Here is a 25,965-nt window from a genome sequence, read left to right as displayed (position 1 = left end):
TCTTTTTAGATCCACAGATCGCGGCTGCTCTCAGCTGAGATGCTCATGAACACCACACAGTTCCATGGCAGCCGATTGTACGTACCGGATTGTCCCGGTGGATTCCTTCATCGGCTAGGGCTGCCGCCTCAACCACACTCAACAACCACACAGTTCGAGATCTCGTGATAACGATTGAAAAAACATGAGCCTTTGGTCTGTCGCCTACTATTGTTTTTCAAAGAACTAAAAATGTTCAATTGAGTATGATTGACCACTTCTAATATTACACAACTTAATCCTATATCTTTATTTTAAAGAAATATATAAATTGATAAACGCTTCAGCCATTTAGTAATCATTACAGTATGTCAATTTTTAATTTTAAAAAACAAACCTACATACGATCTCTTAACGGGTGTTTGCAGTTTTAATGTGGTTGTAGCAGTGTGTTGTACAGTGAGACGGCAGTCGTTGCCGATGAAAGATTCCATCGGGCCAACACGGTACGTACAACCGGCTGCAATAGGATTGAGTTTTAATGATGTTTATTTGGCCTCTTATTGAGTAACGGCTTTCCCACTACATCCGCATTTCCAGGGAGTTAAGCCATTATGTTAAGAAGTAAACAGTACACCCCAATTCATTGCTTGACCCTACCACAAAGTAAGAATGGTGCAGCAAATTAAGTGTGAGTGGGTGTGAGTGTGGGTGTAAGAGAATGCTAGCCATGTTTGGCGCAGTGTTAAGCGACATTTCCCTATAGGTACAAAGAGTGGATTGATTTTATGCATTTTTTTAAAAGTTTATATATAATATCCGTTTCAATAAAGCGAAATATTGGGTTGCCCAAAAAGTAATTGCGGATTTTTCATATAGTCGGCGTTGACAAATTTTTTCACAGCTTGTGACTCTGTAATTGCATTCTTTCTTCTGTCAGTTATCAGCTGTTACTTTTAGCTTGCTTTAGAAAAAAAGTGTAAAAAACGTATATTTGATTAAAGTTCATTCTAAGTTTTATTAAAAATGCATTTAGTTTCTTTTAAAAAATCCGCAATTACTTTTTGGGCAACCCAATATATATTTTTTACAACTCTGTAACATAGGAAACAGTTGATGTACATCTGTCATCAATTCAAGGTGAGTGAATATATTTTTGTTTTGCTATTTGTTGCTGCCGGCAAAACTCTACCATAAATCGAAATGCCACACGAAGCTACCAAAATGAAAAATGCCCTCAGTGCAGTGAAAAAAGGCATGTCCTTGCGTCAGGCCTCTGTTACATTCGGTGTGGCAAGATCCACAATACATGCACATTTAAACAAGCGGAAGGTTGACGAGCTAAGACTGGAGAAAAGTGGACGACTTTCCGAATCCGAGGAACAACGTCTAACCAATTGGTTTGTATATTGTCATTATATGGGCTTTGGTCCCATTACCAATTTAATGCTAAGACAGGAAGCGGCAAACTTATCCAAATCCTCAAGTGGTTTGGAGCAGAAATTCAACAAGGAATGGTGTAAATACTTTCGCCAAAAACACAATAGCGTCAAAATAGCAATGGGCCTATACAAAAATTGTCGATACTTTGATCAAATGGCATTGGAAAATTGGTTTCGAAACCTTACGGAATACTGCCAAGAGCAGCAACTGGAATGTCTTAAAAATCCTCAACACATATTTTATTGCTGCAAATTACATATAACAGAAAACTATAAAATTATATTATCCTTCTCGGCCAGTGGTATGGCCACACCTCCTTTACTAATTGCGGCTAATCTCAAAGACTCTGAGAAAAGCCAAGAAGATTTTGACTCAATGAGCTTGCCCCGTGGTTGGGTTAAATACAATTGTGAGAATGTACCTTATCATCAGGATCAAGAGAATATATATCACTACTATCAGGAGCATGTTTTGAAATCTTTTATAAGCCAAAAAGGTATAGATGAGCCCATTTTGTTATTTTTGAACAGCGAATCACATCTGCCAAAAGTGATGCTTTATGAACTGTTTCGCAATTTAAAAGTTTACCAAGTAAATTCATATCCCACATCCTTTAAACTTCAACAAACCTTACAAACTGCGATTTTAGATGGCCTGAAAAACATGACACATAAAAAACTTTCTAATCTATTGGATTTGATTAAAAGTGTGTTAATGAACAAATTGACCAAAGAAGAAATGACCAAGACTTTCCTAGAATCTGGAATATATCCTTTAGATATTACCAAAATACAAATTGATTTATTGCCAAAATTTCAACCCAAAATAATGGATACCGATAATGACTCTGAGGAAGAACCTGAAGCTTTGAAATCTTGCCTTATAGAACACATAGATACAGGTGAACTATCAACACAAACTTCAACAAGCCATAAGTCTGTGATATCTTTAGAGTGGCAAGAGTTTTGTAATATGTTGGATAATGAAATTATGGAAAAGCTACAGGCTGCCAATAAGAAGATGAAATTGAAATTTTCCTCACCTGAGTTAGAAGCTCTTATGAAAATTTATAGAAAATTTAGTTCAGGTGGCACAGAGAACAATGCTAGCGATCATATCAATCAACCGCTGGATGATGACCCTTTAAGTGGCACAAATACTAATACAAATATGGACAATGATGTTCATGTTGATTTGTGGGAGTAAATTGGCATGGACATCGGATAAGCAAAAATAAAAAAAATAATTTTGCAAACAACAAAAAAAATAGTTTTTTTAAATAACTTTGCCAATCAAAGAAATCATAGAAAAATCATGGAAACTATTTTCGAACGAGGCGTTTTGGGACTCAAAAGGCTATTCGGAGTACAGGGGCTATAATTTTTGATATCCGATTGATTTTTGGTAGCGGAAGAAAAGGAGAGAGAAAAAATGTCAAGCACCCCACGGGCGTTCACAGAGGTTGGATAGAAGTCCGAAGCACCGTCCACCGCAGAAACATTATGCAAATTTGCCCATGAACATTCCATTAAGGAACTGGGGCAAACTTCTCACAAATCAATAAGTGCTGTCCGATTCAATTTAAAGCTCAAATTATAGCCGAGTCCGAACGGCGAGACGCAGAGCGACACCTCTTTACAAATGTCGCCAGCATTGGGAGAGAATAACCACCGCTAAAAATTTTCTGATGTTCCTGCCAGGATGAAACATTATGACCATTGTTTATTTCAAGGCGTATCATAGGCACTCAGTACATAAGCAAGAGCCGGTGCCGCCCGGCCTATCACTGGTACTCTCTACTGCATATCATTCATCTTATAAGTGAATTAAAAAATTTGTTAATTGCAACTTACTAATTCTTGATTATACCTAGATATTGCCTTTCCATTTGTCATTGATTCATTAGCAATGCTTACTATGAATGCTAATGGTCATACATTTATTAGAACATTATCATTGGTGAACATCTAATTTGTATAAGGGTAAATACATCACATGAGTTCTAATGCCAAACGCCATTTGCAGTCTAAAATTCGTTGAAAATTTTACTTTATAATGTTCGCAACTGAGAATAAACAAAGTGTTTCCATATATCTAAAATTCATAAATATCTATCAATGGATATTTTCCATATTTGGTTTGACTGTACCACCTCCTCTGCTACAGGGAAATCTAAATCGCTGGATACATTCATTGCTATTCCTTTTGTATATGGGCTATTGCTTGCTTTTGATAGCCATGGCCCTAAATATGGCACTTATACACCATGTTGCTATTGAAAATGTTAATCGGCAATATCAACTAGATGCCACAACGAGAATCTTGAGTTATTCCCAAAATATACTGCTGGTGGCGGGTCAAATCTCTATGGAATTCATGGCCTTGGGAAATTATAAAAAATTGGGCAGACTACATATGATGATTAAAGAATTGGAATACAATATGAAATCTTTGTGTAATGGAAACTTTCGAGCAAACCCTCTGAAATGGAAACTTTTGAGAATTTCAGGTTTAAGTTGGCTGATATTGGTGGGAGTTATGTTGAACCTCAATAATACCTTGACGTCAGAATTTGCCAACATGGAATTTAGAATAGCTGTGCTATTTTTTATGGCCGCCGTACAAGTGAAATGCATTGAATTTGGAGTTTACATACAATTGGTTTATGAGTTTCTGTTGCATGTGCATCGGCAGTTGGTTTATTTGATAGCTCAGATTGATAAAGCTTGCCAGCTTCAGTTTACTGAAGAGAATCCATCTTGGCCTTTCGTGCAAAAATTGATGAAGATTCAAATGATCTTAAATGGTATAGTATTGCTGGTTAACAAACTGCTGGATTATTTTTCTTGGCCTCTACTGTTCGTGACCATCTACAACGGCGAGGCTCTTCTTAATGTGGTAAATCTCGCTTATTTGCGAGATAAACGTTTCAATCAAAATGTCTACATACATTGTGAGTATAAGTAGATTTAGAGATAGGGGGGTGGGAGGGTTGGATTTCAATCCCTTGGCAGCCGGTCCGTTTCCTCATCAGCAAGAGCTGCCGCCTCAGTGTGCTACACATCGCTACAACAACATAGAGAAGGGGGATAATTTAGTTATAGTTGAACAAACAAAATCTCGTTGAGTTTGTTTGGCGGTTAACGTAGTGGATGAAGGATACCAAAAAACGGTTCTTGGTTACTTTAGCTTTCCATAGACCAGTCGAATCTTTGTTGCTTTTTCATCTCTACTGTGGACACTGACCTCCTAGTAGAGCTGGCAAAATATCAATGGCACTATCGATACTATCGATATTTGATTTTTTGTCTGAATATCGATTGATATTTTTCCGATGGGTACGATGGGAAGTTAAATTTTTAGCAAAACTAAACAAAAATAACCAATCTGACACTGAATGTATCCTTTAAGATACATTGCGCCTGTAGGGGGCGCAATTTTCATCCGATTAGACTAACATTTTGTACAACGATTTCACTCATGACTTCCTACTGGCTTGATTGATATTGCTTTTATATAAATCGATCTCATGATTTTTACTTCTCATTTCCGTTTGAAATATAGGTGATGGGAAATAAACGATACTATCGATATTTATTATTGAAAATATCGAATGTTGCGATTATCGATAGTTTGCCAGCTCTACCTCCTAGTGGTGCAACCTCAGGTAGCTAGCATATGCAATGAGATTAACATATTTGAGGCGTTGGACCATTTATCAATTCTTGAAGAAAATTACAACAATCTTTCCAGATACAATCGATAAGGAAAGAATATTTTTCCAACTGCTGCTGATATCATTCGATATCCCAGAACCAGTCCCTGGTGAAGTAGTAAGTTAATCAGTCTATTGCTCCTCCGAAAATCAATCTCAGGATTTTTACTTCTCATTTTCGTTTGAAATAGAGATGATGGAAAATTAACGATAGTATCGATACTATTGATATTTATTATTACAAATATCGAATTTTACGATGATCGATAGTTTGCCAGCTCTAATATATAACATAAAATATACCGCCTAATTTGCCTAGCGCCGGCTCAATGCATCGGAACGATTTTGTTCCCCAAAGAGTGCTCGCCAATGATTTCTTCCACTCATGCAAATATGTGGGGGTTAAAACAACAACAACATGTACCGCCAAGTCGGAATAAGTCGCGGACAATCAGTGGTATTGAGTTGTTGTTGTAGCAACATATTTTTATGCGGAGGTAGCAAGGTGGATTTAAAAATGTGGTCTTACGCGAACAGCTGTTAACAGCCGGCCAGGTTTGACGGTATTAAGATGTAAGATTTTTGTTTGCATTCTCTATGTTGCTATCTCATTTCTCGTGTATTCTCTCTTCATGTACACACATACGCACACACATTTTTTTGTGTGTGTGTTGGCAAAACGTCGATCAGCTTGATGAATAGATGGCAGATTGCTCCATATGATTTGTGGCTGTTGTACAAATTTGACCACGTTTTATTGTTTCGCCACGTGGAGGTAGCAATCCTCGTCATGCTCCTTAGGTGCGCTATCTTTTACCGGTTCGTAGGACTGATATGTGTCTACAACAATAACACAACAGGAGGCGATACCGGCACGGGATAGCTGTGAGCACCACACAAGCTTGAACATTGAGCTCCGATCTGTGTGTTGTTCATTGTAATCACGAGAAGCTTAGCAGCGAGCTACCGGGCGCGTCCTCAGGTTTCGGATAGTGGAAAGCTCCATCCGTAGTAGCTGTAATTGCAGTCGAAGACAATCAGCGATATCGAGTGGAGAGTCTCAGTGAGAGATCGGGTGGCACCGACTCTTGCACAAATACTGAGTGCCTACGATGTAACGGCTGTTCCAACTCTCCAGCAAATTTTTTAGCTGGAAAATTTTTACTGGGAAAAGTGAGCGAACAGACCTATTTTCAATTGACCACTATCATCATTTGGACAGACAGACGGACTGTTTAAATCTACATAAAATCTCTAGATGATCAAAAACCTATTTTTATTTTATAGGATCACTGAATCGTGGTGTTGCCCTCTATCTAAATTTTTAAAAATATATTCATTAATTATTATTATTATTATTTTTTTATTTAAAATTCAATTATAATAAACGGAACTCATGTATCTTTTCCCATATTAAATAGTTCTTGTGCTCTACATACTGGTACTACTCTCAAGCCTATTCGTAATAAGTTGCTTAACTCAAAGATGCATTAAAAAGGTGAGTTAGAAAACACAACCTTCTATAACACCTACACATTTCTTTTGCTTCGCGAACAATAAAGAAAATCGGTGTTACTCCAACGAAGAGCTTTCGTTAGCTTGGTACATAAAAAGCAGCTGACTTTATAGTGAGAAAACATCTGTTTGCAAGAATCAAGATAAGGGCTCAATTATATGTGTGTTCGCGTACACAAAAATTTGTGCAATTTGCATTGAGAGCTTGCAAATTTCTACTGGAGGTTTTTTCCCAGCTGAAATTTGCAGCATCGAACAGCTGTTTTATGAAATTCAGCTGTTTAATTCAAACAAAAACCAAAGAGAGTAAAGGCTATTCTTACTCTCCTGCAAATTCTTAATGGAAAAGTACGCGAACAGACCTTATAAAAGTCGCTTAGAATCAGCAGATGTTTCTCCCATGGCGAAACAACAAAAATCATATGGTACCAATCCGCCAACACGCAAAGAAATTTGTGTACGTGTGCGCAAATGAGCAGAGAATATGCGAAGAAGAAGATAACAACAAAGAGAATGCAAACAAAAATCTGACATCTTAATACCGTCAAACCTGGCCTGCTCTTAACAGCTGTTCGCGTGAGACCACCTTATTAAATCCGCCTTGTGCTTCTCCTTAAATTTGTTTTATAGTTCCTCAACCCTTTTTGTAATAGCGTTATTTTTTTAAGTATAATTCCATAGGTTTGTTTATCCATACCATAAATCTCTCATCCGAAGATTGTGGCATTATTATGCGCATGCGAGAATTTTCATTGCAAATAATGCACCAGGATTTAATTTTTACCTGTAATGGCTTTTTGGACATTGATTTTAAAAGTTATGGCAAGGTAAGTAGTGCCTCAATATGAATATTCTATTCTATATATGTATGTATTATTTTCAGATGCTGCTGGTAATATCCTCCTATGTAGTCATATTAATCCAATTTAAGATGGAGATTGCCAATGAGACCGAAATATTTACTTCGCAACAAGTGTTGAATAATTATTGAGTAATATGAAATATAATGGGGTTTTCAATAAAAGTCATATTTCTGTAAAACTTTTCATAAATATTAACTCAGTTCACCAATTTGTTCGTTTTGCTCTAAAAAGAGATGTTGCTGCTTGTTTACTAATGTAATCTTAATAGAGCTACATAATTACTTAATTATACACATTTATAGTAGACATACTTACCCAGAAGGCCAGAACAGCATCTTTGATTCCTTCGTCGAATTATATGATCTAGTTAACATATGCATTGTGTTTGAACACGCTTAAGTTCAATATTTAACAACACTGATATTTTCCATTAACCCTGCCTCATCGGCATACGCAATTCATATAAGAGGACAGGTTATCGAATATCATTTACTTTTTTGATAGGCGTCTTCTCGTGACCTTTTTATTATACCATTGACCAATATTATACTCCCTTTGGATATCAAAACTGAGACCAATTGTTTTGTTTGTGGCAGTTACGAGATTTGGTTTTTGTTTCAGCCACATAAGAGTATTTGCATGTAGAGATAATGATCCTCATATAGCTCCTATAGTTGAATAAGAACCGATCGCCGCGGTAACATGATGTCCTTTGGTTATTTTAAAGCACTAAAATCTTGTCTTGTCATATCGAGTATTAGAGACACTGAATATTTAATCACGAGCCGTTGTCGACCGGCCTTTAACACTCTATGCTCAATGCCACTGATTTTTTCCGTGACTACAGCTTCAGCTACTCCGTATACCTAGTAAGCATTCAGATCATAGCACAAAGTTCAATGTTGTCAAATACACCTCATGAATGTCTGCCATGAATTAATGCACGATGGTTTTAGGTCTTTCCCTGTTCAACATAAACTTTAGTATTCTTTCAAGTTTCTTTTTATGAATTATTTGTTCTGCCACAAAATTGCAAAATTGTTCAATCCCGTTAGTGTATGCAATGTATACCAGGGATGGAAAATACAAATTTGTACTCGGTACTAAAAAGGTACTTTTTGAACGAAAAGATCTAAATTCCCACGAAAGGCTGGTACTATATTCGCTTTACGCAATATTTTTCGCATTCATATAAAAAAAAACAATTTTTCATAAAATTTTTATTTTACCATTGTTATTTGTGTAGTGTGTCAAACAAGTAATCGCGAAAAAAAGGGGTTTCAACGATGGAAAACGAACATAGTACCAGCCATAAGCTGTCAAATTGCTGTACACTGTCAAATCGACATTCTAGTTTTTATTTGCATCAACATGTGTATCAGCCATAAGATTAAAAGATTTATATTATATTGGGTTGCCCAAAAAGTAATTGCGGATTTTTCATATAGTCGGCGCTGACAAATGTTTTCACAGCTTGCGACTCTGTAATTGCATTCTTTCTTCTATCAGTTATCAGCTGTTACTTTTAGCTTGCTTTAGAAAAAAAGTGTAAAAAAGTATATTTGATTAAAGTTCATTCTAAGTTTTATTAAAAATGCATTTACTTTCTTTTAAAAAATCCGCAATTACTTTTTGGGCAACCCAATATTATAGTTCACTGGGAGTAGCCTTCTTTTATATTCTGTCATGGCCAATTAAAGTAAAGGGTGATTTTTTTGAGGTTAGGATTTTCATGCATTAGTATTTGACAGATCACGTGGGATTTCAGACATGGTGTCAAAGAGAAAGATGCTCAGTATGCTTTGACATTTCATCATGAATAGACTTACTAACGAGCAACGCTTGCAAATCATTGAATTTTATTACCAAAATCAGTGTTCGGTTCGAAATGTGTTCAAATTTTGACAAATTTTGTTCAGCGATGAGGCTCATTTCTGGTTGAATGGCTACGTAAATAAGCAAAATTGCCGCATTTGGAGTGAAGAGCAACCAGAAGCCGTTCAAGAACTGCCCATGCATCCCGAAAAATGCACTGTTTGGTGTGGTTTGTACGCTGGTGGAATCATTGGACCGTATTTTTTCAAAGATGCTGTTGGACGCAACGTTACGGTGAATGAACACATTTCGAACCGAACACTGATTTTGGTAATAAAATTCAATGATTTGCAAGCGTTGCTCGTTAGTAAGTCTATTCATGATGAAATGTCAAAGCATACTGAGCATCTTTCTCTTTGACTCCATGTCTGAAATCCCACGTGATCTGTCAAATACTAATGCATGAAAATCCTAACCTCAAAAAAATCACCCTTTATAATGAACTTTTGTTGTTGTGCTAATAACGTTACATCCATTATTTAATGAACAGGTAACAAGATATATTAATTTACAGGTAGTGGCAGTTGCCCAACAACAAAATATTGAGTGCATTATCTGTCAAAATCACTGATTAGTGCAAGTCTGATTTTGAGTATGTTCTTTAGGCTGGTACTATATTCGTTTTTCACAGTTGAAAACACATATTTTTCACGGCTACTTTTTTGAAACACTAAAAAATCTCAATGAAACTGAATACTTTTAAGAACATTTTTTCATACGTAATTAGGGAATGTCCTACTAAATGAAATCAACGAGTTCTTTTGCGTCAAAATCTATTATCTAAAAAAAGTAATCACGAAAAAATGTTGCGAAAAACGAACATAGCACCAGCCATTAGCTATAATACATACACACATGTAAAACTCGTTGACAGATGGTGCACTTCGCGAGAAAAAAAAACTAATATTTACGGTACATTACCCAGTAATTATGTCATACAGCAAACAGCTGAATACAATTTTTTCTCACCAGGTGCACTATCAACGAAAAATGGTGCGAATAAGTAATAAACACAAAATCAGAGTTGCACTAGTCACTGGTTTTGACACATAGTGCACTCAAAAATTTGTTGCTGGGCTACGCCTCCTACCTGTAAATGACTGTATCTTGGATACCTTTTGATTGTACCATAGCTAGCTTCAACTTAACTATCGGCGTCACTTCGCCAAACATTCGGCTGTGTTCTCTGCTATTCATTTATCGTCACAAACACAACAATGCGCGACAAGCATCAATACAAATTTCCAAGAATTTTGAAAATTTAAGTGTCTGATAAAGGCAATAAAATTGCACAAAACTAGAAAAAATATTAATAAAATTCATAAAGTGGAATGTCCAAAATCAGATTCTTACAACAAAATGTGAAATCTTTGTGGATTTAGTGGAAAATTTTGTGAAATATCAAGTGATGAAATTTCGAATTCCAAGAAAAACACACTAAAATTAAACGGTATTTCCAGGAAAAACGAATTTGAAATCACACACATAGATACAAACCTTTAGGAAAAACTCCAAGAACGCATTGCAATCGCACTGTAAAATTTACTTGGAACTACAATTTTTGTTAAAATCCATCGTTTTATGTGACATTTTTTGCTATACTGAACGTTTTATGACGACAACAACATGACTAATTTTTGTAAAACTATGGTTATTGTGCTAATGATCATGATCTTGTCGCACAAAGGGTTGTTGGTGGTGCAGGCCTATGATTATTTTTCTCCCGGTGAGACGCAACCTTTGACCGTTGAGGCCGCCATAGGTGACTCTTTTAATATCACCTGCAGAATGAATCCCAAGGCATTTCCCAGACTAAACTCGAGCAACTTGTATTTTGTAAATGGTGGTACCAATAAAGATCTGCCGCCAGAGAATATTGTTATAGCAAACAGCTCAGCAATCGTATATATGGTAAAAAATGCAACGGAACAGCAAACTAAATACCACTGCAAATGTGGTCAATATGTTATCATGGAGACCAAGGTGTTTGTGGGTACACCGCCAAAGCCTTGCACCAATTTTACATGCAGCAGCTATGATTTCGACCATATGATCTGTAACTTCACCAAACCTTCAAATACCATATTGACCACATATAATGTATCCTATTACATCGAAATGCCCAATTACATTTTTTTGCCCCAATGCAATTATGCTGAACGTACACTGGTGGTGTGCAACATTTCACTGAAGGATCGGTATCAGGAATTTTATCATTTTAAAATTGAGTCTCACAATGCTCTGGTTAAAGCCGGCGACAAGCCTCTAATACAAAAATTTGATATCAACAATTTCGAAATAATGATACCCTCCAAGCCAGGGGAAAACGTGCGAGTAGATAGTGTGACAGTGGATGGTATACGATTGGCTTGGCAAATGCCCAACTGGGAAAAGTATCGAGCAAAGGGTTTACAGTGGGAGGTGCTGGTGCAACCTGAAAATGGAACCATCATAACGGAAATGGAACCTCCCTCTCGAGATCACAACGAAATGCGTTTACGTTTAACTGGTTTGCCCTATGCCTATTGGCGTTATCAATTGAGATTGCGGGTGCGTGTTAGACATCCCAAGGCTCAATGGAGTGAGCAAATGCTATTTGATTTTCGTACTGCTGCACGACGACCACAAAGACCACCACTCATGGAGACTGGAGGTTTTTATATAAATTCAGCTGAAACTTCTGTAACCATTTACTGGGAGGAATTAAAGCCCTACGAATATAATGGTGAAAATTTCGGCTATGTCATTCGTTCAGTACGTCGCGATGGTATACCTATGTAAGTATGATAAGTTTTAGCAGTTGCTTTTGCTTTAATCTAGAAATTATATTAAAATGTCGCTAATTGCTGGCACAAGTTTTACGTTTTAAAGCATGCATAGCCCATAAACCATATTTGTCAGGGAATTCTAAAAACAAATAATGAAATATTGCATTTGAAAGATTTTACGACCTTCATCTACCCTATCATCTTTGTTATTCGTAAAAAATACAAATAAACAACTTCATGATGGGACAACTTGTCAAATGGTTTTTTTGTCATTAACAAATTATACAATTTTTTTGCGTTTGTTTCTTTTTTCGTTATAGGCATTTAATAGTATTTGAATTTGCAATCGTGCATGGGAAATCCCTAAATGACTGTACAATTTAAATATTTTTAAACTAAATTAATTTAAAAAGAACCATATGGCGCCGCTATGTCAATAGTTGATCTCTAATTCGAACAAAAATCAAGAATAAGAATACAGTTAACGCTGGAAAATATGAACACCCTAATAAACAAACACCCCAAAATATGAGCATTATATCTTTCTCTTAACAACTCGAAAATATAAACCCAGTGCACATTTTTTCGCATAATTAACCTTTTTTCAATAATGAGTGTTTTTGTTTTATTCCATTAGGCAGGCAATAAATAACAAATTTAACCAAATAAACTCTTATCTTTATGGGGAAAATGTTTTTAAGGGAAATTAGATAGCATTTGCAAATTTGAACAATCTTGCAAAAGTAAACCGACTTGGTTTTATTTAGTTCATATTATCGCGAGTGCACTGTATGTATATATAAATGAGAACCGAAATTCATAGGAATTGATTTAAATGAAAAATAATAGCTTTTTGTTTTTTTTTTTTATTTTTAGTTTTTTTTTATTATTTGCTGAAATTTTTGTTTTTTTTTATTTATTTGCTCAAATATTGTCCAAGCCCTAAGACATTTTTTGACTAGTTATTTCTTCTATTTTTTTTTATAAATAATTATTTTTTAAAAATTTTTTAAATTTTATATATATTTTTATTTTTTTCTATTATTAATTTCTCTATTTGGGTTAGGTTAGATTGAAAAGAGGGTGCAGATATTAATCCGCCCCAGCTTGTTGTGAGCTCTAGAAACTAAAAAGTTGCCACGAAAAAGAAAATTTTAAGTTGGAAATTCCGTGTTACTTACAAAATTCTTAATTTTTTCCCATACCACTCCCCTCAGTTGGTTGTCTGTCTGGTATTGTGATCATTGTTGCCGGTTTTTGGTAGGTTCCTACCAAAATTTCCTAGCTTTTTGTTCTTTTGGTAGGCTGACCTCAATTTCTGGTAAGTTTTTCGAACATATAAAAACAAGGTTAGTTACTGAAAAAAAAACGGGGATAACTCAACATTAATTCTTTTCGTTTCTGTGGATACGTTAAGAGTGCAGTATAAAACTATAGATATCGATGGATCAAATTCTATTACGAGGGGATTCACTGTTTGTGATTAGATCTGGTCCATACTCAGATGATAAACGGTCCATGCAACTCACTGTAAGGGCGAAAATGGGTATTAAAACGCATTTCTCGGCTCAAACACATAAATCGGGAGATCGCTTTATTCAAACTCGACACAGTTGTCATTGAAATCGGTGCAAAAATACGACTTTATGAACTCAAGATTTCTTATGGGAAATCGGTATATTTTTCTTAAAGTTTGGTAGGATTTTTCTTAAAGTTTGGTAGGAAATATGTTTCATGAGTGGCAACACTGAATGTGACCACCCACACCTAAGTACCGATGTCTTTTAGCCGTGAAAGACTGGCAATGACATAGGAAATGCTCCAACGTCTCATTATTCTCCCCAAGTTCTCTATTTACTTTCTATATTTTTTTGTTGTTTTACTAATTCTATGTATTTATTTTCTTATATGTTTTTATTTTCTCCATTTTTTATATTTATATTTTTTTATTTGTATTTTTTTTTAAATTTTTATTTTTAATTTTTTTATTTTTTTATGTTTAACTATTCTATTTTTTATATATTTATTTATTTTATTTTTTTATATTTTTAAGTTTATTATTTTTTTTTTGTTTTTAATTATTATATGTTTGTTTTTATTTATTCCTAATTTTTTATTATTTTAATTTTAATTTGTTTGTTTGTTTTATATTTTTTACACTTTCTTGTTTTGTATTTTTATTATTATTTTTTTTTGTAAATTTTTTTAAATTTGTTTTTCTGTTTTTTGTTTATTATTTTTAAATTTTTATTTTTTTTTTGCTCTTGTCAATTCATTCCATTTGCCTTTTGTTTAATGCGAGTGTTTTTTTACTATTTTGTTAAATTTTTTTTTATTTATTATTATTTCCATTTATTTTTTTACTCATTTATTTATTTACTTATTCATTCATTTATTTATTTATATGTATATATATTCATTTCATACATTTTTCTATATTTTTTATATTAATTCCTAGTTATTTTTTTAACTTATTTTTTATTAATTTTTACTAATTAATTTTTATAAACTTTTTATTTATTTTTATTAATTTTTTATATATTTGTTTTTTTTATTTATTTTTATTAATTTTTTATTTATTTTTATTAATTTTTTATTTATTTTTATTAATTTTTTATTTATTTTTATTAATTTTTTATTTATTTTTATTTATTTGTTTTTTTTTATTTATTTGTTTATTTTTGATTTTTTTATTTATTTATTTTTATTTACTTTTTTATTATTTTTTTTTATTATTTTTATTTACTTTTTTATTTACTTATTTATTTATTTTTATTTACTTATTTATTTATTTTTTTTTATTTATTTTTTTTATTCAAATTTTTTGTCTACAATATTTTATTTTTTATTTGTTTGTTTTTCCTTAATTTATTTTTAATTTGATTTTGTTTATTTATTATTTTATTTTAATGATTTTTCATCATTTTGTTTTTTACCTTATTTATTTATTTGTATTTTTTATTAATTAATTTTTTATATTGTCCGGCTGCATACTGCAGGGTTCTCTGTTCCTATAACAAACAGAAAAACAAAACGCCCTTTTTATGCTGATAATGTGTTTGCTATAGCAGCATTTGATTGGTTTCCTAGATCGCGAATTCTTTTGTCAGCACAACTAACTCATCGGGAGGATCTGTTAAAAAGGCATGTCTTCTATGCTGATACAATGCTCTTAAGTGAATTACCTTTTGAAGCGCAGCAAGAAAAAAAACTCGCCTTCATATAATTTTTTTTTTATTTATTTATTTTTTTATATTTTATTTAATTATGTATTTTATGTATATATATATTTTTAATTATTTATTTTGTATCTATTTTTTTATATTTTTATTTTTTTTTATATTTTTATTTTTTTTTTATATTTTTATTTTTTTTTATATTTTTATTTTTTTATAAATATTTTTTTTATATTTTTTTTTATATTTTTATATTTTTTTTATATTTTTATATTTTTTTTATATTTTTTTTTATATTTTTTTTATATTTTTATATTTTTTTATATTTTTATATTTTTTTTATATTTTTATATTTTTTTTTATATTTTTTTTATTTTTTTTATATTTTTATTTTTTTATGTTTTTTTATTTTTATATATTATTTTATAATTTTATTTTTTTTATTAATTATTTTTATTAATTTTTTTTATTAATTTTTTTTATTTTTTTTTTATTTTTTTTTATATTATTTTATTAATTTATTTATTTTTTTCTATATATATATTTTTCTATACATTTTTTTTATTTGTTTTATTTTATCAAATATTATTTTTACTTTTTCAATTTGATTGTACTGTTATTATTTTTAAACTTTTTTAAATGTTTATTCATTATTATTATTGTTCTTTTGTTTTTTTTTTATTTTTATTTTATTTTTTTATTATTTATTAATTTTTTGCATTATTTTTTTATAATATTTATTTTTTTAATTTTTATTTTATTTTTTTTTTGTTTGTTGGTTATCTTCATTTTTTTATTTTATTTACTACTGATTTCACTCAGTCACTAGTCAACAAAAATTTTTTTTTATTATTTTTTTTATTATTATTTATATTTCCTTTATTTTATTTATTTTTCTTTTATTTTATTTATTTTTCTTTTATTTTAAGTTTTATTTTATACTTTATTTTATTCGTTTTTTTAATTTTTTTATTTTTTTTTATTTTTTTTTATTTATTTTTTTTTTTTTTTATTTTTTTGTTGTTTTTTTTTCACTTTTCTTTTTGCTGTTTTCATTCAGTCACTAGTCAAAAAAAAATTTTTATTTTTAATTTTTATTTATTATTTACTTTTATTTTTAATTTTTATTTATTATTTACTTTTATTTTTAATTTTTATTTTATTATTATTTTCTTTTATTTTTAATTTTTACTTTATTTTTTTTTTTTTTTTTGGTTATTTTCACTTTTTTTTATTTTATTTATTACTGATATTTAATGACATCACTTAGTCACTAGTCAAAAAAAAATTTTTTTTAAGTATAATTACAATTTATTTTTAATGGAGCAGTTTGCACAAACTTTGCTCATTTTAAAACTGTATTAGGCCTTGTTTGGTTTAGTTATTGAATCAATGAATTAAAATAAACTAAATTATTATTTTTTATTTTATTCATTTTTATTTTTATTGCTTGCATTATCAATTTTTTTTATTATTTCTTACTTTGCTTGTTCTTTTGTTTTTTTTTATTATAATTTAAATTTTATGTTTTGGTTGTTATTTGCACGTGAGATGCTTGTCCTTGTCGAGCTCGTGTAGTCCGTAGGACCGATCATCATAACAACTTGGCTTTTATAAACCCTTTTAATACTTTTAGTGCTCCTAAAATTTTTATTCATATACGTTCATTGTTATTTTTAATTTTGTATAGCCATTAAGTTTTTTTAATTCACTTACTTACGAATAGGATGGGAGAAACCCCACTAATCCAAAACGCTACATCCAAATCCATCTTGATAGCTCCCACGTTTTATGTGCAGTTTTTATTTTTTATTTGTTTTTTGACCTATCCTATCTACTTACAGTGACCTAAAACCTTCCATTATGGATATAAATCTTGCCACATTTCCATGGCACAATTTCTATCAATACGAGTTTGAAATTGCCAGCAGCAATCACATGGGAGAATCATTTGAGAGCAGTCGTTTAACCATATACCCGTTCAACAAACTTAATCCCAAACACTATACACCCAGGGAGATTAACAATGCCTATCATGGAAACAATCGGACGTATACTTTAACATGGGCTAGACCCACCAATAGAATAGGATTGAAAAGCTTTACTGTGTTTTGGTGTTATCCCAAAAGAGCCAAGACAAATGAGTGCAAAGTAAGTTTTCCTCTTTTCTTTTTCTTAAAAAGAAATTTGTTGCTAAAACACAGATTTTTTTATGTTTCAGGAGTCTATGCATTTCCAACAAGTTCCTGCGAATCAATTGAATTTCACAATCAAAGAACAAAATCCCCATGTTGAGAAAACTCTCAATTTGGCTATTTCTGCCAACTATGAGACTTTTAATAGCGGCTTACATTGGACCGCCTGTACCATGGATGTTGATAGTGAATTGGTTAAAACAGATCCGGAGCTAACACCTAACGTCACTGCTATCAAAGTACAATGGCGTGTAGAAAGAGTTTGCCCCTCAATATTATTAGGCTTTAATTTGACCTACTGTGAAGTGGCCGATGGTGTACCAGCAGATAATGCGACATGCTTAGATGAACCACAAAGCAAAATATTGCGTAAACACGACAAAGGCTATGTCATATATGACTTGAAACCCTACACCATGTACAAAGTCACCATGTATATGTTCTCAAGAAAGAAAATTGGCAAAACCAGTGATCCACAGTTAATGCGTACTCTCGAGGGGGCTCCCTCACCACCGCGTAATTTAAAAGTGTTCAATGTGACCAGAGATAGTGCCTTGGTTAGGTGGCAAGAACCCAGTCAACGCAATGGACGCATACATAAATACATAATAATGCTCAATAATGAAAAATTCGAAGTAAATGCCTCGACATTGGAATTTCCTTTGACAAATTTGGAAAGTTTTACCTCGTACAAAGTTTATGTGTTGGCTCAGACTGTGCAAATATCGGATACCAGCAACGATGTGCATTTTACCACAGACATTGGATGTAAGTAAACAAAAAATAAACAAAACGCTACATGCCGTTAGCACTGTTAAAACTTTACCAGAATTTGCTTAGTTTATATGAGAATAAACCATATCAAAGAACGAATGAGAATGCTAGCGGGTTAAGAAGTCAAATTGGGGTATCAATTTATATTGTTACTAATTATAAACCTATCATATATGTACAGTCGAAAGCGAATTAGTGAAACGCTAAAAATTCATAAGTTATCAGTTAAGCGTAGTTCGGATTAGTGAAATAAATTTCCAGTTAAGCGATATAAGCATAAGGAAAAGCGAACTTTTACGTCAACATACTAATGTATGAAATTAGTTGAGCAAAAAAGCGCTATACAAATACAAATTTTGCCCATGAACATTCCACCAAAGAACAGGGACAATCTTCTCACATATCAATGAGTGCAGTCCGATTTAAGTTTAAGCTCAATGATAAGGGGCCTCCTTTTTATACCCGAGTCCGAGCGGCGTGCCGCATTGCGACACCTCTTTGGAGAGAAGTTTTACATGGCATAGTACCTCATAAATATTGCCAGCATTAGGAGGGGAAAACCACCGATGAAAATTTTTATAATGGTCTCGCCAGGATTCGAACCCAGGCGTTCAGCGTCATAGGCGGACATGCTAACCTCTGAGATACGGAGCCCTCCGATGGATACTAACCAAAAATTAGCAATTCGACACTGAATGTATCCTTTAAGGTACATTGCGCCTAAAGAGGGCGCAATTTTCAACCGATGGGGTGCGTCCACAGAGATCTGGATCTGAGCCGAGTGGGTCTGGCTGGGCAGTTAAACAGGTGACGTGTATCGTCACAATCGGGACATACATCTTTCACGTCGGCATCAATGCTTGCTCTATAGGAGTTGATGGGGCTGCATTTGCCGGAACGTAATAGAGCCAGAACTACTCTGGTTTGCCGGGGTAGGTCAATTTCTTCGGGTGCAATGGGATGCGGTCGTTCTCCAAGGACTGCACTCACCCGGTAGCTATTCGGTACAATTTCTTAGATATACCTACATGCCAATAGCTCTGTCTATGAAGAAAATACCAAATGGTACCAAATTGTGCGAATGGTGATAGGATCATTTAGCCACCCAACATTAGTTGTACCTACTTGCCAAATTTCACACCTCTAAACAGAAAGTACAAAATGTAACAAATGTTCTGTACCAAAATTTATGATTTTAAAATAAATCATTCAGTCGTCCATCATTTATTTCTTAGTTTTACCTACATGCCAAATTTTGTAGCTGCGGCTCCATCTATAAGGTATATACCAAATAGTACCAATTTTGTTACCAAAGTGTTCGAATTGTGAAAAAAAACATGTAGTAGCCCATCATATTTTTCCAAGTTTTACCTACATGCCAAATTTTAGATCTCTAGCTCCATCTGAACAGAAAGTACCAAATGTTGCTGACATTGGTACCGAAATGTACGAATTGTTAAAAGATCATAGTCACCATAATATTTTTCCTAGTTGTGCCTACCTGCCAAATGGCAGACCTCTAGCTCCATCTGTAAATAAAGTACCAAATGGTACCAAAATGTACAAAAATTTAATATTTCATTTAGTCACCCATCATAAAATTATAAGTTTTACCTATATGCCACATTTCAGACCTCTAGCTCCATCTGAACAGAAAGTACCCAAATAATGCCAATATTGGTACCAAAATGTACCATGTACAATGTAAATAAAAAGATCATAGTCATCATAATATTTTCCTAGTTATACCTGCATGCCAAATTGCAGACCTCTAGCTCCATCTGTAAATAAAGTACCATCATATAATTATAAATTTTACTTACATGCCAAATTTCAGACCTTTCGCTCCATCTATAAATAAAGTACCAAATTGTTCCAATATTGATACCAAAATGTACAAATTGTAAAAATATCATAGTCACCATTATATTTTTCCTAGTTGTACTAAAGTTTTACCTATATGCCAAATTTCAGACCCCTAGCTCCCTCTGAACAGAAAGTACCAAATGGTGCCAATATTGGTACCAAAATGTACGAATTGTAAAAAGATCATAGGCACCATAATATTTTACCTAGTTGTACCTACATGCCAAATTTCAGACCCCTAGCTCCATCTGTACAGAAAGTACCAAAATTGTGCCAACATTAATACTAAAAGAAAGTACCAAATGGTACCATTTGCGGTATTAAACGTACGTTGTCTACCGTTATCAGTACCATTTTTCTAGTTTTTCTTTTCACCCTTTTAAGTTTAATTTCATAATTCCACCTCTATCCATCCGCTCTTACAAAGTTCACTCATTTCGTACCTTTTTGGTATTTTTTTTAGCACCTAAATGTAAAAATTTCCAAAAACTCTTACATTAACCCAATTAAGTTTGCCATAGTGTACCAAAGTTCCAAAATTCAGAGCTCTAGTTCAATTTACAAAGAAAGTACCAAATAGTACCAATTGTGATCAACTCAACGTACTATTTCTCGTACTACCGGTACGATTTTCCAAAAATATTTAACCAAACCTATTTTTTTGAGATTCTCTTTGAGCCCAATAACATTTCCATAGCCCTATGGAATATCACCAAACCGGGCCTTATATCGCGCCTCCGACCTTAGACCAACATTTGAAACGAAATAGAAAAGGATTTTAAAATTCCATATTTTTGTTTTTTTTTTTCCTTACAGATCCTTCTCTGCCCGGCCATGCATCAAACAGCAACAATGTCAGTATCGTACAATGGACCAAACCTGCCAAACCAAATGGTCGCCTGGAATTTTATGAAGTCACTGTCGTACAAATGCGCAGTGATAGTGTGGTACGCCAAAAGAAAAGCATAATCATGGGCGGAGAAACTTCTTGCTTCTTTCAATCGCCCACCTGCATTGGAACTGAATATCAGACAAAGGTCGAGGTCAAGGCTGTGAATGCAGCATTGCTAAAACTGGAAGTTCCCGAACAATCGATGTGGCAATATAGCACAGAACATTATTATGATGATATCGATTATTATTTGGATGACAGTGATGATTTGAGCTGTGTGGGAGATCGACGAACAGCAGAAAATGTAGAGGAAATCAAAAGATATTTTGATTCCAAACAATACCTGCTATACAAATCGGAGGCTCAAACCTCTGCCATCTATTCATGTTCCATAACTCCTTTGGGTAAAATAACGACCATAGCTTTGGTGGTGATCACCATGTCTGTGAGTATGATGGCAGCTTTATATATGGCACGCAAGAAGTACAACAAAATGGCCAATATAAACTGCACCTTGCCAGCTGGTCTGGAAAGTTATTTTACAAAAGACCCTAGTAATGTTGGATTTCCAGGAGATAATTTTCCCAGAAATACTAAAGCCTTGGAGGCCACCAGAGAAGCCGAAGATCAATGGCTGAGTGCTGCACGCAGGCATGAGATTAACATTCTCAATGAACATCATCGTTTGTTGGCCTCATCGGGCAACGATTCGGGATATTTGGGTGATGCTGTCACAGGACGAGGCATTAGAAGTTGTGCCGCTGATGCAATAAGCGGAGCTAGTATCGATTCCTCGGTAAATGATTGCAATGGTCAAAGAAATCATGCAGTGGCAGAAGAAGCATATGACTATGATAAAGACAACATGTCTTCATCGGTGGACTCTTTGGTGGAGAGCACAGATGAATCTAATCCCCAGTCAGAAATTGAGCCGAGATCCCTATCAGTATTATTTCCCAATGAGAATGGCTATGTTATACAGGAAATGATACCACCATGGCAAAATTTACAAAATCGCATTGACGAACCCCCAGCCACAGTCAATAGCAATGGTTATATAACGGTACAAAGTTTACAGCAAATAGAACCTGCAACAGATACAAAGGCGATGGTGCAAAATTCTGGATATGTGCAGCAACAAGATTTACAGAATTTCTTTAGAAATTCCTTAGCAGCGCAAGAGCCGGTGGGCTCATCAATATCAGAGGCTACAAATGGCAACCCAATTGCTCAATTTAACAGTGGCGGCTATACCACATTGGAGGATATAGCCAAACTTAATACTAATACTGCCCAATGTAATGCTGCAGCCAACGAGCAGAAGGACAAAACACCTATGCAAAGTAATGCCAATGAAGCTCACACAAAAACTATTACGCCGGTAAGCAATGCAATGGCCCCCACTAATGCTGGAGTTGGAGGTGGAAGTCTCATATCTGGCTATGTAACGCAACAGGCCTTGAATCTTTTTGCCCAACACCAGCAGCGACATTAAGCGGCTAGCAAAAGTGAACTGAGATTTTTTTTTTAATATGTTAACATTTTAGACTTAACAAACAAGAACAAAAATGTCATTATCCAAAATGAAAGTAAGGGAACTATTTGAATAGAGAGCTGGCTTCCGAACAAAACAAAACATATTTTCCTATACTAAAATAAGACAAAAACATAACGAGTAATCTCCTTAAACTAAAACAAAGGGTAACACGCAGGATTCACTGAATAAGGTTAAGCCAAGCGATCAGCCGATATACTTTTTTTTTAATATTTGGCAGTACTTGGCATTGAGGATGTCAACTTGTTCTCTTTTTACATTCATTCTTTGTTTACGTTTTCTCCTATATGATGACATTTTCAATCGTCAGATTTGACATCCTTAATGATGTTTATGGGGCCTATCCACTTTGTGTTTTGCATGTGACCTAACCTTCTATTAGTGAATCCTGGGTAACACGTTTCACTCACCTATAAGCATACGTCCAGAAAGTTTATTTATCGAATTCGTTCATTGAGCTCATCAACTCCTAATGCCTGAGAAACAAGTATTCTAATGTAAGTTTGGCTACCTATGTCGGCAGATCAAAATTATATATTGTAGTATAAACTAAGCATAGATTGTAAGCAAGAAATTACCGAATACTTTTAATGAGAAGGTGAAATTCGAAAAAAAAATACTTTCTTATCATACTTCAACCAACCACCCACCCTATTGTGATTTTTTTACTCTTTATTTTACTTTTTTTTTATTTTGGTTATTTTCATTGTTGTAATTATCATCATCATTGTCATACTTAGCTTAATACTCATTACAAACTTGAGCAAATTTTTTCCTATAAGATATCATTTCATTTACTTAGTACATCGTATAATATGATGTTAATTCATTTTCCATATAAGCCTTTTTAGAGTTTTGAATACCATTGTTTATTATTATAATTATCTATCGTGTCTTTGGAACACAATGGTTATTTACACAATTCATTAGTACTTAATATTTTGACGAGAAGAATTTATTTTCTAAGTATGCGGCCTTACATTTTTTTTTTGTAAAACAAAAATCAATCCTACATTGCTTTATTATTTTTTTGAAAAAATCCAAAAAATCAATGTAACAAACAATAAATATACTGTGTATTTGTATAGAAACACGGTGGAGTTTTATTCATAATTTTTTGGCATAATGGATGGCAACCGAACTTCAGTTGCGTTGCCAACAAGGAAATTTGTTGTAAAAATTTACATTTCATTGCACACTTTTTTACAATTTACTTGGTAGCTGAATGTTCAAAGCACTTATATTGACTGCAACTGACAAAAATGTCCAACATTATATTGGGTTGCCCAAAAAGTAATTGCGGATTTTTCATATAGTCGGCGTTGACAAATTTTTTTACAGCTTGTGACTCTGTAATTGCATTCCTCGTTCTGTCAGTTATCAGCTGTTACTTTTAGCTTACTTTAGAAAAAAAGTGTAAAAAAAGTATATTTGATTAAAATTCATTCTAAGTTTTACTAAAAATGCATTTACTTTCTTTTAAAAAATCCGCAATTACTTTTTGGGCAACCCAACACAAATTTGTATATCAGGGTTTTATCTTCTAGCAACGCAACTGCTGTTGAGTTGCAATCCATAATCGACTACCTAATGCCAGCCTGCCTTGCACTTTTGCAACATCAGGGCAAAATATCAGACGAACAAATTTCAGCGGTGGCAGCCCATTCGTAATGTTGGCACCATTTGTATAAACATGGCAAGCCCTTCAGACTCGGCTATAAACAGAGGATGCCTTAGCAATGGGCTGAAAAATGAATCGGACAGCAATCATTTGATATGCGAGAAGTTTGCTGTTCCTAAAAATAATGCTTGTTGGAAAATTTGCTGATTCGTTCTGCATCGTCGGTTGGTGTCGGTGAGGTGTAAGCGGTGTATGGAGTGGGTACATTTCCGATCTTGCTCTGGCCTCACGTCACTACGGGAGCATACTCGTACTAAATGTGTTGCAAGGTGCTGTGCGAACATAGCCAGCTGTGGGTCACAAGCGTCGTCGCCTTCTGCATCCTCGTCGTCGGACTATGTGACCCCTCGACCTCTCCCGTGCGGCAATATACCCAACAGCAGTATCCCAGCCCCAATATTGCCAGGCCAGTGCCGAGAAGTGTATCATTTTTGCAACTAAACTATTGGGTTGCCCAAAAAGTAATTGCGGATTTTTCATATAGTCGGCGTTGACAAATTTTTTCACAGCTTGTGACTCTGTAATTGCATTCTTTCTTCTGTCAGTTATCAGCTGTTACTTTTAGCTTGCTTTAGAAAAAAAGTGTAAAAAAAGTATAATTGATTAAAATTCATTCTAAGTTTTATTAAAAATGCATTTACTTTTTTTTAAAAAATCCGCAATTACTTTTTGGGCAACCCAATACAACGGTCCCCGTGGCAAGATCGATGAGATTGTGGATTTTATGAGTCGGAAGCATATTGGTCGCAGCGATCCAGGAGACAGAGCTGACCAACACCTGCAGCTTGCACAGTTGTCACGGATACAATGTGCTACGTAAGAATCGCTCAAGGAATGGAGCAATTCCGTGCAATAAAGACCCATCTCGCCTGCGCCTGGCGCCGGTGACCCCCACATGAAGTGCATGGGGATTGCAGTCAGGTCCGGTACTATAACGCCGGTTGGTAGCTGTGTCCCAATTATTGGCCACGTTTACAACCCCGACATAAGTGAGTTATGTCTGGTTCTAGGGGACTTTAATGCGCATCACATTTCATGGCATTTTCACCTAGGTAACGACAAGCGTGGCATGGCTTTTTCAGAGCAGATTGAAGGCTTCACGTTTTGCACCGTGAATGAGGATGCCCCCTGATCTCCTTAGTGACGTATGCATCCCCTGATCACCTTAGTGACGTATCCTGGTAAGCCGTCATCTCATTGGGGTCAGACCACCTCCCCATAATTCGACCGACCACCCGACTTCATAACCTCGAACCCCAGTAGACGGCATGACAGGGCCTCAGTCACTTTTGGCGAAGTTACCATGACTGATTCCAAAAGATCCGCCAGGCTGTTCAACCGTCAATTTATTGTGCGTCCCGACAGTGACAGGGCATCCCCTGATCTCCTTAGTGACGTATCCTGGTAAGCCGTCATCTCATTGGGGTCAGACCACCTCCCCATAATTCGACCGACCACCCGATTTCATAACCTCGAACCCCGGTAGACGGGATGACAGGGCCTCAGTCATTTTGGCGAAGTGACCGTGACTGATTCCAAGAGATCCACCAGGTTGTTCAACCGTCAATTTATTGTGCGTCCCGAGAGTGACAGGGCAAGGAGAAGAGCCATTCGCCGTATTCGTGGTCTCCGAGCCGATAAACAGCCATCACAATTTACCGTGGGCGA

The 25,965-nt window shown here is 34.2% G+C and overlaps 3 protein-coding genes across 3 annotated transcripts in view; 2 read left to right on the top strand and 1 right to left on the bottom strand.

The window, feature by feature from the left end:
* LOC106087903 (zinc finger protein 729) overlaps window positions 1-8,522 on the bottom strand; it is a 75,903-nt gene extending 67,381 nt beyond the window's left edge. Inside the window, exon 1 of the mRNA XM_059367054.1 lies at window positions 7,831-8,522. The gene's annotated coding sequence lies outside the window, so the exon portion shown is untranslated. The remainder of the gene's footprint in view (window positions 1-7,830) is intronic.
* LOC106087905 (putative gustatory receptor 98b) lies at window positions 1,296-7,723 on the top strand. The gene is made up of 5 exons (XM_013253113.2): window positions 1,296-1,379; window positions 3,296-4,375; window positions 6,559-6,635; window positions 7,321-7,479; window positions 7,536-7,723. Exons 2-5 carry the CDS (start codon window positions 3,478-3,480, stop codon window positions 7,641-7,643), a joined length of 1,242 nt encoding a protein of 413 aa, XP_013108567.2. The 5' UTR covers window positions 1,296-1,379; window positions 3,296-3,477; the 3' UTR covers window positions 7,644-7,723.
* Window positions 8,523-10,582: 2,060 nt separating the features above from the next.
* LOC106087914 (cytokine receptor) lies at window positions 10,583-22,587 on the top strand. The gene is made up of 4 exons (XM_013253129.2): window positions 10,583-12,167; window positions 17,179-17,485; window positions 17,556-18,297; window positions 20,986-22,587. The coding sequence occupies exons 1-4, from the start codon at window positions 11,017-11,019 to the stop codon at window positions 22,554-22,556; spliced, it is 3,771 nt and encodes a 1,256-aa protein (XP_013108583.2). The 5' UTR covers window positions 10,583-11,016; the 3' UTR covers window positions 22,557-22,587.
* Window positions 22,588-25,965: the final 3,378 nt, after the last annotated feature.

Source organism: Stomoxys calcitrans, chromosome 4, assembly GCF_963082655.1.
Source record: "Stomoxys calcitrans chromosome 4, idStoCalc2.1, whole genome shotgun sequence".
NCBI classification, from domain to species: Eukaryota; Metazoa; Arthropoda; class Insecta; order Diptera; family Muscidae; genus Stomoxys; species Stomoxys calcitrans.
This window is presented reverse-complemented; position numbering and strand designations above follow the sequence as displayed.